At 43.9% G+C, this 15,112-nt stretch overlaps 2 protein-coding genes and 1 long non-coding RNA gene across 5 annotated transcripts in view; 2 read left to right on the top strand and 1 right to left on the bottom strand.

Annotated features, from left to right (window-relative positions):
• Window positions 1-147: 147 nt before the first annotated feature.
• fbxo21 (F-box protein 21) lies at window positions 148-5,838 on the bottom strand (the record flags this gene model as incomplete). 2 transcript variants are annotated; one of them, XM_083672908.1, is made up of 12 exons in its annotated part: window positions 148-888; window positions 1,315-1,472; window positions 1,682-1,872; window positions 2,304-2,451; window positions 2,749-2,928; window positions 3,036-3,172; window positions 3,328-3,464; window positions 3,654-3,800; window positions 4,077-4,198; window positions 4,400-4,509; window positions 4,751-4,886; window positions 5,615-5,838. In XM_083672908.1, 12 exons carry the CDS (start codon window positions 5,836-5,838, stop codon window positions 653-655), a joined length of 1,926 nt encoding a protein of 641 aa, XP_083529034.1. In that variant the 3' UTR covers window positions 148-652. The 2 variants fall into 2 exon arrangements, with proteins under 2 accessions (XP_083529034.1, XP_083529035.1); XM_083672909.1 differs by having other exon boundaries at window positions 2,304-2,436.
• A 499-nt stretch (window positions 5,839-6,337) lies between these two features.
• Window positions 6,338-7,757, top strand: LOC310806755. 2 transcript variants are annotated; one of them, XR_014554289.1, is made up of 3 exons: window positions 6,338-6,438; window positions 7,019-7,141; window positions 7,450-7,757. It is a non-coding gene; the product is annotated as an uncharacterized lncRNA (long non-coding RNA). The 2 variants fall into 2 exon arrangements; XR_014554290.1 differs by lacking the exon at window positions 6,338-6,438 and adding an exon at window positions 6,625-6,938.
• Window positions 7,758-8,270: 513 nt separating this feature from the next.
• The window catches only part of nf2a (NF2, moesin-ezrin-radixin like (MERLIN) tumor suppressor a), a 22,452-nt gene continuing 15,610 nt past the window's right edge, over window positions 8,271-15,112 (top strand). The window contains exons 1-3 of the mRNA XM_083672953.1: window positions 8,271-9,126; window positions 11,857-11,982; window positions 12,252-12,374. Coding sequence (XP_083529079.1) covers window positions 9,013-9,126; window positions 11,857-11,982; window positions 12,252-12,374 — 363 coding nt within the window. The 5' untranslated portion in view covers window positions 8,271-9,012. The remainder of the gene's footprint in view (window positions 9,127-11,856; window positions 11,983-12,251; window positions 12,375-15,112) is intronic.

Raw genomic sequence — 15,112 nt, 5'->3', positions numbered from 1 at the left:
CAAATCGTATTCATTCATAAGACATTTTCAGATGAAAATGAAATGCAATGCAATTAAATGTATAACAATAATAAAAAAAATGTTCTAGATGTTGTTTTTAAGAGAAGAAACAGCTGTTTGTGTTAATAACAAAGCAAAGAGACCAAAAACCTTGAAACATTTTATTTATTTCATTAATTTCCTCAAAACTCATGACCTATTCCTGTTTCAAGTCATTGTAGTCCTCGTGGTTCTCTTTTTTCCTTTAAACAGCTCACTGCACATTCATGAGCCCTTATGTCCTACAATGTTTTACTTGTAAATATACAGAAAAAAATTAACACGTCCTACAAATGTGAAAGTCAAACTTTCATTTAAGTGCATGAATCATAATCAGAACATGTGAATGGAAAGTATGGTAAAGTTCATTTCCTTAAGAGTTTCATATTGAGGGACAGGGTTTCAGGTGAACTCTGAGGGGAAGACTCTTGACGGAGGGTGAAAATAGGAATTGGGAGGTGTGTGTGGAGGGGGGGGTCTTGGCTTTGACTGGTGTTGGCGGGCGGTGGTCGGTCCTGGTACTGAAGCATTCCTGATGGCTTGGGACAGGATGTGACGCAATGGGATGGGAAGGAAGGGAGGGAGGGAGGGAGGGAGGGGAAGAGACGCTAAGCTACATGGGCCCAGTGTCGTGGTTGTTTTGGTCCCTGGACGGGCCCTCGTTCCCCGAGTTGGGCGTCCGTCTGTGGTAGAGCTCGCGCACCGTGCCCAGGGTCTCAGCCATGTCCTCCAGGTAGCGCGTCTGCAGCTCCTCGTTGGCAACGTAGTGGGTGTCGGAGAACTCTGAGAAGTAACGGCCCACCTCCAGGTGAGCGATCTCCAACGGGGCCGAGTGAGGCTCCAGGTTTTCTGGGGAACAATAGGGGCAGGTTGTGATACAGTTCATACGCGACAGTAAGTTGGAAACCTTGCAGACGAAGGATGGAATCCTAACTCGAGATCCGTGTGCATATCTCAGAGAATTGCGCAAATCTTAACATTCGTGTCAATAGGAAATTTGCGCGATGATTCAGCTTACGCGCGTGGATCTCAAGTTAGGGTTCCACCCGTCCTGCATATGATAGTGGAGGGTATTTGCTTTAGGGTAATGCCTTTGACCATTTCCACTGAGGAACCAGAAACTCATTACCAACTCTGACTGCCTGACAAAGCTCAAATTAAAAATGGCACTCATATCAAGGTCCTTTCTTTCTCGCAGGCCACATGGTCGTGACGAACTACAACCACCTGAAATACTGATCATGTCTGTCACAGACGGCAGTGACAGGTACCTACCCTGGGCAGCGTATCGACAGGTGCCGTCCTGCACTAGGACGTTGTAGAAGGGTTGGTTGGCCCCGCTGCACAGCTGGTGGACCCTCATGGTAGTGATCCACTCCTGGCTCATGGTGCACTTGGGGTCCCAGCCGTAGATGACACAGTTATAGCCTGATCTGGAGGAGGGCCACACAGTGCCAGTGAGAGGTGGAGAACAGCAGCACGCATGGGGATGAGGCACCCTACTATAATCAATTATCCCAATTATTTCACAAATGTTTATTCCGCTCTACAGCAATACACTACGGAGAGACAGAAGGATAAGGTGACCACCTGACTGACTTACTTGCTTGTTTGACTTGACTGACTGACGACTCAGACCCACCTCTTGTGTTTCATGATGAGGCCCACGGAGTACTGGACCTCCACATGTTCTGGGGCGCTGCGTCTCTTCAGCTCGGGCTCTACTGGGTGTTTCTTGTGCTGGATGTGCTCCAGCGTGTGCTGCACCAAATAGCCCACCGCCCCGTGCTGAGATGGGTCCAACTCCTGGATGTGCTGGAGGATATCCAGAACCTGGGAGCGGAGGCGAGAGGCAAATCTGTCATCATTGGCTGTGTTTGTGTGCCTGTGTGTGTGTGTGTGTGTGTGTGCACCACAGCGAGAATCGCCACCTAGGGATTAATTACCCCCGAGGGTGCAATGAGTGTGAAAGGTTGCAGATATGTGTGGAATGACTAGATTGGATATGATCCTCTATTCCATATGATACTTCAATATACATTCTGTATCTGTGTTAATTATAGGCTACATCTACTAAATGCCATATTATGATGACCATTTATCTACTGTATTTACAGTACTGAACAGTGTTGCATGCATAAATTATGAGGCCCCTCTAGATGTGCTGTCTTTCTGCTCAAGGGTTCAGCACTAGTATCACAGAGTAAAGGCATATGCTCCAATAGCCTGTTTTAAAGGGGTGATTTAAAAGAGATCTAGTTCACCTTTTCAGGCCAAATGCCCAGGTGGAAGTACAGGCGGGCCTGCAGGAGCAAATACTGGACGTTGTCTGGGTTGATGGTGAGGTAGAGGTCCAGAGAGTCTCTCAGCAGCTGGTAGGATTTCTCATTCCCCTCTCTGTATGAGACAGCACTGCACAGTTTGTTAATGCAACCAACTAACTACCCAAGCAATCCATCCATCCATCCACCCATCCATCCACCCATCCACCCATCCACCCATCCATCCATCCATCCATCCACCCATCCATCCACCCATCCATCCACCCATCCATCCATCCATCCACCCATCCATCCATCCATCCATCCATCCATATCAGAGCAGAGGTCAACACTACAGCAATTAGTGAAAATTAAGTGAGGAAATGCAATTTATTAAGATGAATCCAACCCTACATCCTAACGAATCAATCCCAGCCCTGACACTTACCCACGCTTGCCGATGTTCAGCAGGTTTCCCACCATCCTGAGCAGTACTTCTGTGGTACTGATGGCACTGTAGTAGTCTGCGGTCACCTGATGACCGATGAGGTACTCACACTCCTTGGCAGTCAGCTGTTTGCCTTTACCGAAGGCGTCAATGTAGACATAATCATAGATGTCCCCACTCCTGTGATGTAACAGGAGGCTTGTCAATAAGAATCGGAGCCAAACAGTGTATTAACACCAATCAATGTTTTTGTTTGAGTGTCTCTGTGTTTTTGTTCTTGGACCCACCCTTGTTGTTTCTGACACCAGCGCAGCAGGAAGTGGTTGGGAAAGTTGACGGGTTCCAGCTGAACACCCAGTTTCCTGGCCAGCGTCATGTAGAGAACAGAGAGGCTTATGGGAATGCCTGTCCGGCGGAGTAGCACCTACGCAGAGGGAGACAACATGGAGTGTTACGATCCCAAAAAAAAACACACCCGGTCCCCAGTTACCCCTCCACTGGAATGATAAATACAAGGACATACATGTGACATCAACAAAGTATAAGAGTATAACCTTTCTATGAGAAACGGAACGCTACCTGGTGAATGTAGGAGTTGAGAGGGTTGTAGTAGTCACACTCGTTACCCTTGTACTGTAGCTGCTCGTATAAGGCAGCGTTGAGGGCACACACCACCTGTCTCTGGAGCTCAAAGTCCTCCACAGCACAGCAGTCACCTGGAACCAGGCACGACACAGAGGATCACACAGCTAAGTACATCAGCCAAAAACAGGGCTGAGCCACGGCTTAGCCAAAAGGTAACCGAAACTGATGGCTCTAAGATTAGACACACTTGAAACAGTTTGAAACGCCACATTCTGAAATGCACCAGCTCTGACAACGCTTTGCTAGAGTTCCAGACCAACCTTGAGCTGCCCTCAGGCTTGGGTGGGAGGGGTTCTTTATTCTCAGCATCTTCTTGACCTTGTCTGTGATCTCCTCCAGCTGGGCTGATATGCTGTCCAGTGAAACATCTGCCAACGGGTTGCAATACTGGTCCACCAGCACAGCACCTTCAAAAGGAGACGAGACAATAAGAGACACTGTAACATACGTGAAAGCCGGTCACATGCTCCACATCTTTCTGAGAACTCTATCTGTGACTTGGATTGTGATATGAACGGTAATACAATGACATGATTTCAAAACGGTGTAGTAGTGTGGGGTATAGTATAGGTAGATTTCCTGTGTAATGCAGGGGAGACTGGTGGAGGTAGAAATCAGAGTACAGGCTCATTGTATTGCATGGAATGGAATGAGGAATGGCCTCCACTGGTGTAATGCCTCACCTTCCAGTGCTGACTGCTGCTCTGTGGGCTGCTCCAGGAACGTCTTTAGACTTCTCAGGATGTTCTGCTGGCGCAGGAAGTAAAGGATTTTCCTTGCATAGTACTTCAATGTCAGGCTTTTCCTGAGGGAGGGAGGACAGAGAGAGAGAGAGAGAGAGAGAGAGAGAGAGAGAGGGTGAGGGGAGAAGGCAAGAGAGGGAGAGAGAAGGTGAGAGTGAGAGATTATCATTGTTCCATGTAACAAAGGTCCAGAGGATTAACACATTAAGAAACAGAGCCAATGGCCTACATTGTTTCTCTTGAGCTGGATATATGGTTTTCACCTCTTGTCCGAGTTCAGTATGGAGAGAAGCTCGTCTTCACAGAAGTGGTCTGGGGCCCCTAGGGACTCGATCTCTGCAAAGCTATCTCCCAGCACCTGGCCGACACATGGCTGTATTGCAGATATCTGGGTTAGTCAGTGCTAACAAGGTCACACCCTCACAGACCTAACCAAACACACAACCGCCACACCATCCACAGAAGTCACAGGTTGGCTGAGAGAAAACTGACAAGTTAAAATAACTTCTTGACAAGAGAGTATGTAAAAGTCAGCACAACGTCAGTCATCATGTAGACTATTAGTGAGAATAGCAGTAATCTTGACATGTTTGGTCTACAATGGCATTACTTACAACTTCAGTGAAGAATCTCTTGGAGATCGATACAACTGTTCTTCGGATTTGTAAACCCACAACATGCCGTGTTCGGAATTCTTTTAGCCAATCGCAACACTCGTTCTGGCGGTAATACTTCTGCAGTCTTGGCCATCTGTTGGGTGTAAATGGGATTGTAAAAGGGAGTTAAGTAGGGTGTGCATGCTGCAGTTCATAGGGAGGTCAGATGTGAACACCACACAGACACAAACAAATGGTTTAGCTATAGCTACTATATAGCTATACTTATACTTGCAGCTAAGTATCATTTTGAAGTGTGACAGATCTGATCATACACACATTCAACAGTCAACGATCCTAGTACAGCACGATACAGTACTAAATTGCAAGTGACTGTAGTGGAGGCAAAGTATATACCATGATGCATGGGACACTAACTATAAGAGAAAAACAATCAGCAGCCAGCTTCTGGTCTTGGCATGGACTGCACATATTTCCCAACATTCAAGGTCACACAAGCTTCATATCTGTCCTCATAGACACGATTCAGTCTAAAGCGTGAACTGTGAAGTATTTGTCCATGACTGAGATGTCCTAGGGCTTATTTATGCGCTGTACTAGCTCACTAGCTAACTACATAAGCTGGCTCTCGCCGCTCGCTTTGCGTGATGTCGAATCTGGTGCATCAGCAGAATGTCAACTGCTATTTGACAGCTCCCTGGGTCGCTAGCTGGCTCACTGTAAACGGACCATGTTCTCATATTTACGATGACAAACACAAATAAATAAGCCCGGACAAATGCAAATCTCTTTCAGAAACTGGCAACACACCCCAATTAGCTATTTAAGATCTGATGGGGCTTTGCAGTAACGTCTGATCACCTGAGTTTGTATTGGTGTCCCCAGACCTTTCCCCTGCCGTGGCAAACGTCGTGTAGCCGCTTGCAACTGCAGGACACGTTGCAAATATCGACATGTTTGAGGACAGGGAAGCACAAGATGTACTCAAGTAACTCAGCCGGTAAATCTGTTAATTTTTTGTTTTCTGTCTCGGAAACAATTCCATTTAGACTGGAGCACCCCTCTCCAGCTCCAGACGTCGCCATCTTTACTGTTTACCCCGATTACCTCATTGTACACGCTCCGCCCCATTCTGGCGCAGGGGGCAGAACTTCGAGAACAGCTAAAGCTGAGAGGAGGGGCCATTTAAAGTGTCTTTTTTTCGACACACACCACTCAAACCCATGTTAACCTAATGTTCAAGCAGAAACTTCGACAATTTGCATTTAGTTTTTTGATATTGTAAATTAAATTCAAGTTGTTTGAAATATGCTATTGGTGTTGAACAATCAGGGGATGGTGTTACTATATGGGTAATAGACTTGGATACAGTATATGTGACTGTCTTTATCTAAACATTCATCATACTGTCCTTGATGAACATTAAACAGGGTTTTTCAAACCTTTTTAAAAAAAGTACCTGACACCACAATGTGTTCCAGATACACTGGTTACCACTTCCTGAGTTGGGGGTGTTGGCATCAAGTCCTCCTCAAGTCAGCTCTGATAATGAAATATCAATTCTTTGGCTTTCTTTTTTGTCATTTTTAGTGTCAACTGTACTTCGAAGTTGACAGCTCTGATCATGAAATATCTGAAGCTCTGGACTCTTGGACTCCTCATCAGTCTACAGATACTTCTAACAGGTAACACACACACACACACACACACACACACACACACACACACACACACACACACACACACACACACACACACACACACACAATATCAATTCTTTGGCTGCCACCTTGCAGGTCTTTATTGGCTATACTAAAGTAGCAACATCATTTCACAGTTTTCTTCTGTTATTTTTTGTCATTTTTAGTGTCAACTGTACTTCGAACACCTTTAATGCAAAATCCATCCGTATTTTCTGGAGAAATGGTTACTTTGTGGTGTGGTGGATCCATGACTGATGCAACTCAAGTGTTCTGGAAGAAGGACACAGTCATAATTTTTGCTCACTATTTCTCAAGTAACAAAACAATCAAAAGCTTCACCTCAGACAGGATGAAGGTTTACCCTAATCCACCTATACAGTTGAGGATATCTGATGTAGAGCTAACAGACACAGGGATCTACAGCTGTACTGTAAAAGGTTTTAGCGGTAATTGGACCGTAAACTGGAATTTGACCATCACAGGTAACCCCATCATCTGATCAGTCTTAAGACCTAATAAAGGGAAGTAATGTGTACAAATAAACTCATGCTATATTTGACAGGCTGTCAGTCGGTTGAAGGTGACCATAAAGAGAGGCAAGTGTTTGTGATGGTCCTCAAGGTGGTGTTGTTCTCAGCTGGTCTTTTCATCCTCTACCACTTTCTCAAGTGCCTCTGTGATGAAAGTAAGAGCCACAGAAACCTCAAACACACACATTGACGCAACAAATGATACCTTATATCTATACTGTCAGTAATATGTGATATTAAGTGAGTGATGATAACCTACAAAATACAGAATATTCCTCAGAGTATATGATAAAAGCTTACAGAATATCTCTATAAGTATAGTGCAGCTGTGATGATTAGACTATCATCTGACTATCTCTCTTTGAATTAATGTATACCATTATGACTTATGAATGTATACCATTATGACTTATGAGTATTGCATGTTTTCATTGGGGGAATTTATGTACCTATGCTTTTTCAGATCCCCGAGGCTGAGTGAGACTCAAAGCAGAGACAGGACAAATATTTCGGCTCAGAGAGAGGCCTTCCGCGATGAGCTGGCCAGGCCTGACTCCTGAGGCATAACGGGAAAAATAGTGTTATCTACCAAATCCTTATAATTTAGATTCTATATCAACTCACATTTTGAGCATACTCAGTGGCACAACAAAATGAAGAACAGAACTCCACTTCATGTGATACATAGATTTTCTTCCACTCTGTACAATTAACATTTCAGTGCTATTGTATCGCATTTGTATGTAACTTTGTGCTTTCTAAACATAAATAATAAATTGATGCTGGCTGACTAAGGCCCTGTCCTGACTTTGTTATTTCTCATGAGCAGTAGGTGGTGCTAAAGGTATACATACAACACAGGCCACAAACGATCTTAAAGGCTTGGATGTGTGGGATCTCTTTACCAGATTCATCCTGATTGACTTCCTGTCCAAATCTCTTTCATGTCCATTGATCCTATAGAAATTGATCAGTGAGAGGGATGTGAACACTCCTCGGGCTAACCCTACCAAGACTGGGGCAAAAATGAGCAGATAGCCAAGATCAAACCAGTCAAGCCTGTGATATAGTAACATTATAAAAGTGGGGTATTAGCTCAGTAGGGGGTCTGGGGGGGCCATGCATATCTGATATAAAAACATGTCTGGATCAATGTCTGTGTCTGTGTTGATGTTCTAGCCTAGGGAAGAGTAGGCCAATCAGAGAGTTAGTTTCTTTGAACGACCGCCCCCTCTCATTGATTGAGGAAGCTGCCATGCACTGCTGCTGTGTTTTCTCCAGCTAACTTTTGTTGTTGCATTAGTTTTTTTCTAAAAAAAAAGAGAGGGTTTTGCAGGACTTTAATTATGTGTACATCAAAGCGAGGATACGCCATCTTTGAACGCAATTAATGTTGCAACGTAAACCTCTTTACAATGAAAGATACACGCGCGTGGGTATGTTTACAAAACAAGTGAAGCTTTCAAATTAGCTTAGCTAGCTAGCCAGTAAGTAATGTTTTGAGTTTAGTTAATCATATAACCAGGAGTAGCTAAAAAAATAAATATGCGGGATAATAATAGGAAGGTGTACTCAGTACAAACATTGACACTGTTAATGTAATTAACCTATGTGTAGAGCTAACTAATGACATAGCGTACCAACATTTTTGGGGGGGCAAGCCTGTTTCTCACGTGCACAACTGTGATTACTCTGAAAGGCTCGCGAGGAATGCAGCGATGAGTTATCTGGTTCTGTCTGCCTGAACCTCAGAACGAAACCCTGAGCTCCGGAGGGATGGAGGGACGGTGTGCTGTCATTCAATGATCAATATTCTGGTACATTTATTCAGTTAATTTGTAGCTATATTAGGCCTATGCATTTTGAAAGCACTCTTCAGAGAGGTGAGGGTTAGGGCGTCATCAACCTGCAGACGGACAGTGCTAGTGAACAACTGGACATGTTCTTCCCCTTGTGTTGACACTTTTTGACCACTTGACGTCACTTTTTGAGGTTGCTAATATAAGCACACTGAGGTTTCATCATCATGGCAAGTGCCCTGGCAGCAAGAATGGGACTAAACTCACTGAGAAGAAAACAAGCAAAGAACTTCAACATCAGAATAACCCTAATGGATGCGGACATGGAGTTCAGCTGTGAGGTGTGTGTGTGTGTGTGTGTGTGTGTGTGTGTGTGTGTGTGTGTGTGTGTGTGTGTGTGTCCCTTTGTTATGTGTCAATTGTAGTTGTCGTTTGTTACAACAACACAAACATGAATAATGTAGTGTGTCCAGCTCAGTCTCATCAAGATGACATCAACATGACCTTCTCATGTTATCCTTCAGATTCTACAGGTGTCATCCACCTGGTCAGTCTCTGTTCCAGGTCACTTATGATGTCGTCAGAGTAACTACCTATAGTAGTAACTACCTACGTAATTCCGCTATAACTGACTACTGTAGTAATACATACCAGCTATACTTTTGCTTCTCCATATTTGTATTAATAGGAAACAGTGGTAAGCATGTTATATAGCCTATAAGCCTAGATAGAATACACAGGCCAGCGTTTTACAAATGATGAGCCTGAACTAGAGAATCTGCTCCATATCCACAAGGCTAAGGAAACAAGGTAATAGGCCCCTTCACAGTTTAGAGCCAAACAAGATCAATATCAATGTGTACTTTTGCCACAAGATGGCAGTAAGTATCTATAAATGTGAGCTTCTATGAAAGTGGGGCTCATTCATAGTAAGCGATTGTGTCTAATACTGTACATCGGCAATGTTTAGATTTTTTCTGATCAGTTTTAGATAATAACGGCATACAGCTAGATGTCCCATTGTTGTGTTGCTCTTTTACAGGAGTTGAACCAGCAAAATAGATAATTACATAGTGTTATCCTATAGGCCTAGCAAACCGTCAAAGAAGAGATGATACAGTAGTTGTGTAATGGTTTATATCACTTTCAGCCTAGGCCTGATGCCTTTCAGGAGTTGCAGTGGAATTGACCCCTATAGCAGCTTACTTGATGACATTCCCTTGTGAAAGAATGCATCATGTTTTCCATAAAAGCCATCCCTACTTAAAGGGGAGGCACACCACTGCGGCTGGCAAATTAGTAATAACACAGAACTGTAGAATGTCAATTGCAGGTTTGTGCTGACTGTTGTCTGGGCTGGGATGATAATTGTGTCAATTATATGCCTCGTAAATTGTAATTATTGAGCTTGTGCCATTTGAGGTACAGCATTCTTATTTCGTTTATTCAATTGACCTTGACTGTTATTGTATTGTCATACCACCTAGTGTGCTGATCTGTCAAAGCTACTATTCCAGCCATCAAGAATAATACTCAAACCTCACTTCATCCATTGTATCAAGCTGAAGCTGGTTGTTGAAGCTGGTTGTTCTTGGTCTTACTCCTGAAGTCTGGAAAGGGCCGCTCAACTTTATCTAATAACAAATCCAGCTATGGACTGGATCCTACTAAAAATATAAAGACCTTTACTTTGTTACTTTGGTGGACAATCTTCCCCCCAGGTAGAATATCAAACACTATTCTACGTAACACTAAAGCTAAAACGCTATAGTAATTAGCACAGCATAGAGATCAAGGTCAGGTTCTGTCAAGATGAGATGGACTCAGAATGCAGGTTCCAGGTTTTAGGACTCCGGGACTAACAGATCATTTTGAGCCCCTTATATACTTATCCTAAGGGACTTCCCAACCTCACTAATAATTTGATTGGTCCACCTCATCTTTCTGGAACATTCTAAACCCTTCTTTTATCCATTTTACTTAAACTCTTATAACTGTCAGCCTTAAATTATTGCAAACTCGTAACAACCATTGGCATTATTGCCTTAACATGAGTCACAGGAAGGAATATTTTTGAGTCCTTGTCGCATGTTCTCCGCTTCAAAGGTACTTTGCAGTGACTCATACCATGCACCTCTTCCGATAACTTTGCACTACCTTGATTAAACAGTGTTTAGCTAACCAAATGATCTCCAGTCTGTGTCTAACAAAATTATATCCTGCCTGCATCTTAACAAAAGCGACATCTAGCTTGTAATTTTTCATGACCCTGATACACAGCTTGTTACCTCATGGTCTGACAACCCATTACAGGTCTTTTCAATTCAGTCAAACGTTGGCTAATAGTCAATCAAGTCAAGTAGTTTGCTAATTTTGGTCCCTATTTCCAATGTCATAATGCACATCAGTTGAGTTCGGTTTAATCAGTCCAATTGTTCTTCCCCTTCATAGCTCACTAGGCCTCTAATTTTCAACATATCCTAGCAATATTTTTCATTCTCCCTTGCAGCGCAAGCTTAAATGAGTGTGCAATACTTTTAAGTAGCGAGTGCACTTTAAAGTTAAGCAGCCTGAGATGAAAGCAATTTTAATTGGGTAATGTCCATCTGATATGCCTCTCTCAGCTTTCAGCGGGATGGATATAGAAATTATGCTTCTTTGCCCCCTGCCTTGAACTGAGCTTATAAAAGATAAACTGAAGCTGAGCATAGAGGCTTGTCACCTCACAACTTGGTGAATAGTTTATCCTCTGCAGACATTTTGCTCTGCCGATCAAACACCCACATTATGGGTCGGTTCCCAAATGACCTACCAGTATGTTCTGTCCTCATGTAGCCTAAATATTGACATATATACGTTCTGTATATGATACCCATTGCTTAGGCAACATGACAATGATGTCAGCTGGTATTTAGTTCCTGGTTCATCGTTTGCACATAGATACAGTAGTAGCCACATTTCTTGAACCCCTTCCAAAGACGTTTTGAAATGTCAATGATGCTCTCTGATTCTGTCATGCAGTCAGATATATTTAACTCTGGTGTTTTTTGTGGGCCTTTAATGTTTTTCAGGTCAAATGGAAGGGGAAAGACCTTTTCGATTTGGTATGCCGGACTCTAGGACTAAGAGAATCGTGGTTCTTTGGGCTCCAGTATGACGTCAAAGACACTATAGCCTGGCTCAAGATGGACAAGAAGGTAATTCTCAGACGTCCACCACAAATTGATTTGTGGCATCTGTATGTCCCCTATATTGACTGTGAGGTGAAATCTTGTTCACCAGCCATTTGTCTTCCAGGGGTGTTGTCAGCCTGGCTAATTGACATGGCTATTGAATCAGCCTCTTTGTTGTGTTTGTTATTTCGTGTGTGTCTGTCTGTGTCTGTGTGTGTGCGTGTGCGTGTGCGTGTGTGTGTGTGTGTACGCGCGTGCACTAACCTGGCTTGTTTGTGTTGGCTGTGTTGTAGGTGTTGGATCAAGAGGTCCCCAAGGAGGAGCCAATCACTCTTCATTTCCTAGCCAAGTTTTACCCAGAAAACGCAGAGGAGGAGTTGGTTCAAGACATCACTCAACATCTCTTTTTCCTACAGGTACATTACTTCCCATCAATCAGACCCCTAAATTATTTTCATTGTAATTTGTCACCAGTTGGCATCTCCCCATAGAAAAAGAAAACAACAATTTAAAATCTCAAATTGTAAAGCCTTTTCAATTTCTTTTTTTTAGTTTAACCTTTGGACTTCCCCTTAGAGCAGGCAGATCTGGTTTGTATTCTCCCCTTCTCCCCGAAGCCCATTAGACCTCAGAAGCCTGGAGCAGATCTCCTTCTCTGCTCTCTGACATTGACTGACATGTCTGCTTCTCTATGCTTTCAAACTTGAAATCACGAAAGGCTTCCAAATCCTGTAGGTAAAGATCCGAAATGCCTCTCAGAACTTCAGCTGGATTACTGTCTGGCCAATGGACAAGTGCTTTTTTTTTCTTTTTCTTTTGTTCACAATCTTCCCAGAGGCTTGCCTCGCTTGCAGCTTTCAAACAAGTTTTAAAAGGTTAGAAATTGGCTCTCATCTCTCAGAAATACCAGGTGTATTTGGGTCAAGTTCTTCAAAAGAATATAATGTTCCATTGACAATCATGCAGACGTTGGTGGCACTAATACATTTGGCTCTCATACGTTTACCCATTCTATGTAACAGTGCTCTGTTTTATCAATTGTAACTGTAGGAATTTCACATTAGTGCACTCTAGAAGTTGCCCAGGGATTAAATAGAAATTGGCATCCCAACCGACCACAGCCTAGACTGTTTTTCCTCAGATAGACTGGGAATAGGGGGCAAACCTTCACATAGTCTCAGCACGGGTTTCAAAGCAGAAGAGTCCATAATACAGTACACTTTCCCATTGTCCCTCTGATTGTGTTCAGCCATGCGGAATCAATGTACCGTATATTACGCCTGCCCTTTCTCTCCCCGATGCTCTGGGGAATTCCACCCCTGCCCGACACACAATTCCGCTCACAAGAGATGAGATTTGTAACAATGTCCCTGCCGTCCAATCGAACTGGCCGCATTCATCAATTACCAATTATGTTTTAAGGGCTCAGTGATTGGCCCATTTAATGACATGCTCCTCATGGGATCATTGTCCCTGCAGCGGTCTCATCATATCGTTTCCATTGTGCTAGTTTTGTTCCGCAGCTAAGACGGAAATGTTTTTTTTTTTGTCTCTCCGGTATTGGAATGTTGGTATTTATCTTGTAATAGCATGGTCGTGAACGCATACACAAGTCCCCCTTAACCTGTTTTAGGAGAGAAAGAAAGCGATTTAGGCCTGTAAATCCAGGATAGAAATTGCCCACGATGTTAAAATGGTTGCAGCAAAAGGACAATAATGCAAATGACTAATGTCTGTGTTGTCTGTCTCCCTATTACTCTCATTAATTCCAATGATGGAAGAGCACGCACCTCTGTACAGATAGTGTCATAAGCGTGACAGTTGGATTACTGCTTATCAGAAGCGATCTCCCCCCTCCCCCCTTCCCCCTCCTCCCTGTCAGCTCGACCTGCTCTCGACAGCACAGCCTCATTTGTAAACCAGATTGAAAAGCCTGGCCTTCTTCGCTCCCCCACGATTGGGGCTGTCACCTCTGCCTGGAGACCCTTGTTAGTTCATGACAGAGACTCTGCCTGGCTGGCTTTGCAAATAAACTTGCCCCCTGGCATCTCATGGTCTTCTCACCTGTTTTGACTGAAGGGGGTTTGCTATGTGTGTGTCAATTTGGACCCCCTGCCGGTTCCCTATCCTGTCTTGTTACTTTGAAGAATGAATGAATTAGCTTGAGGAATGATGATGCCTCAAGTACACGACACTGACTGTACAGTAAATACTAGTTGGGGTGTAAGGACCTTGTGTTGTTGTGTGCTGTTGGCATTTCTTCATTGGCATCTGCATCTGCATTTTTGCCTTGTCATTAATTATGTTCTGTTTACTAGCAAGCAGGCTCTCTTGGAGCAGTTTAAACATGATCTAATGAAATGCAGTTGGCTTGGCCTGGCAGTCCTTGGCGCCGCGGCTAATAGGTCCCCATGTGGCTGTGTTGCTGACCTCTTATTTATTTGGCATAGTTTTGGCGTTTGTTGGATACATCCATATAGAAGTGGAAGATAAGCTGGCAAATTTGTTCTGTTCCTGGTATTGAAAAAAACAGGCAATAAAAAACGTCAATGGGGGTTGCTAGCGCTCAAACACAGAAGGCAAAGAGCCTAAAAGGTATTGCCTTGGTCACTGCCAATTAATTGGACAGCTGCTGTAAAGCACTAACTACTTTCCAATTGGTACTCTGAGAATACCAGGCCATGAGGTCGAAGGAATTGTCCGTAGACCCCCGAGACAGGATTGTGTCGGGGCACAGATCTGGGGAAGGGTACAAAAAAAATGTCTGCAGTATTGAAAGTCCCCAAGAACACAGTAGCCTCCATCATTCTTAAATGGCAGATTTTGGAACCACCAAGACTCTTCCCAGAGCAGGCTGCCCAGCCAAACTGAGCAATAGGGGGAAGAGGGCCATCATCAGGGAGGTGACCATGAACCCAATGGTCACTCTGACAGAGCTCCAGAGTTCCTCTGTGGAGATGGGAGGACAACCATCTCTGCAGCACTCCACCTATCAGGCGTTTATGGTAGAGTGGCCCGACGGAAGCCTGAGTAAAAAGCACATGACAGCCCACTTGGAGTTTGCCAAAAGTCACCTAAAGGACTCTCAGACCATGAGAAACAAGATTCGCAGGAGTGGCTTCGGGACAAGTCTCTGAATGTCCTTGAGTGGCCA

Source organism: Argentina silus, assembly GCF_951799395.1.
Source record: "Argentina silus genome assembly, chromosome: 7".
NCBI classification, from domain to species: Eukaryota; Metazoa; Chordata; class Actinopteri; order Argentiniformes; family Argentinidae; genus Argentina; species Argentina silus.
Note: the sequence above shows the minus strand (reverse complement) of the source record. Positions and strands in the feature narration are given on the sequence as shown.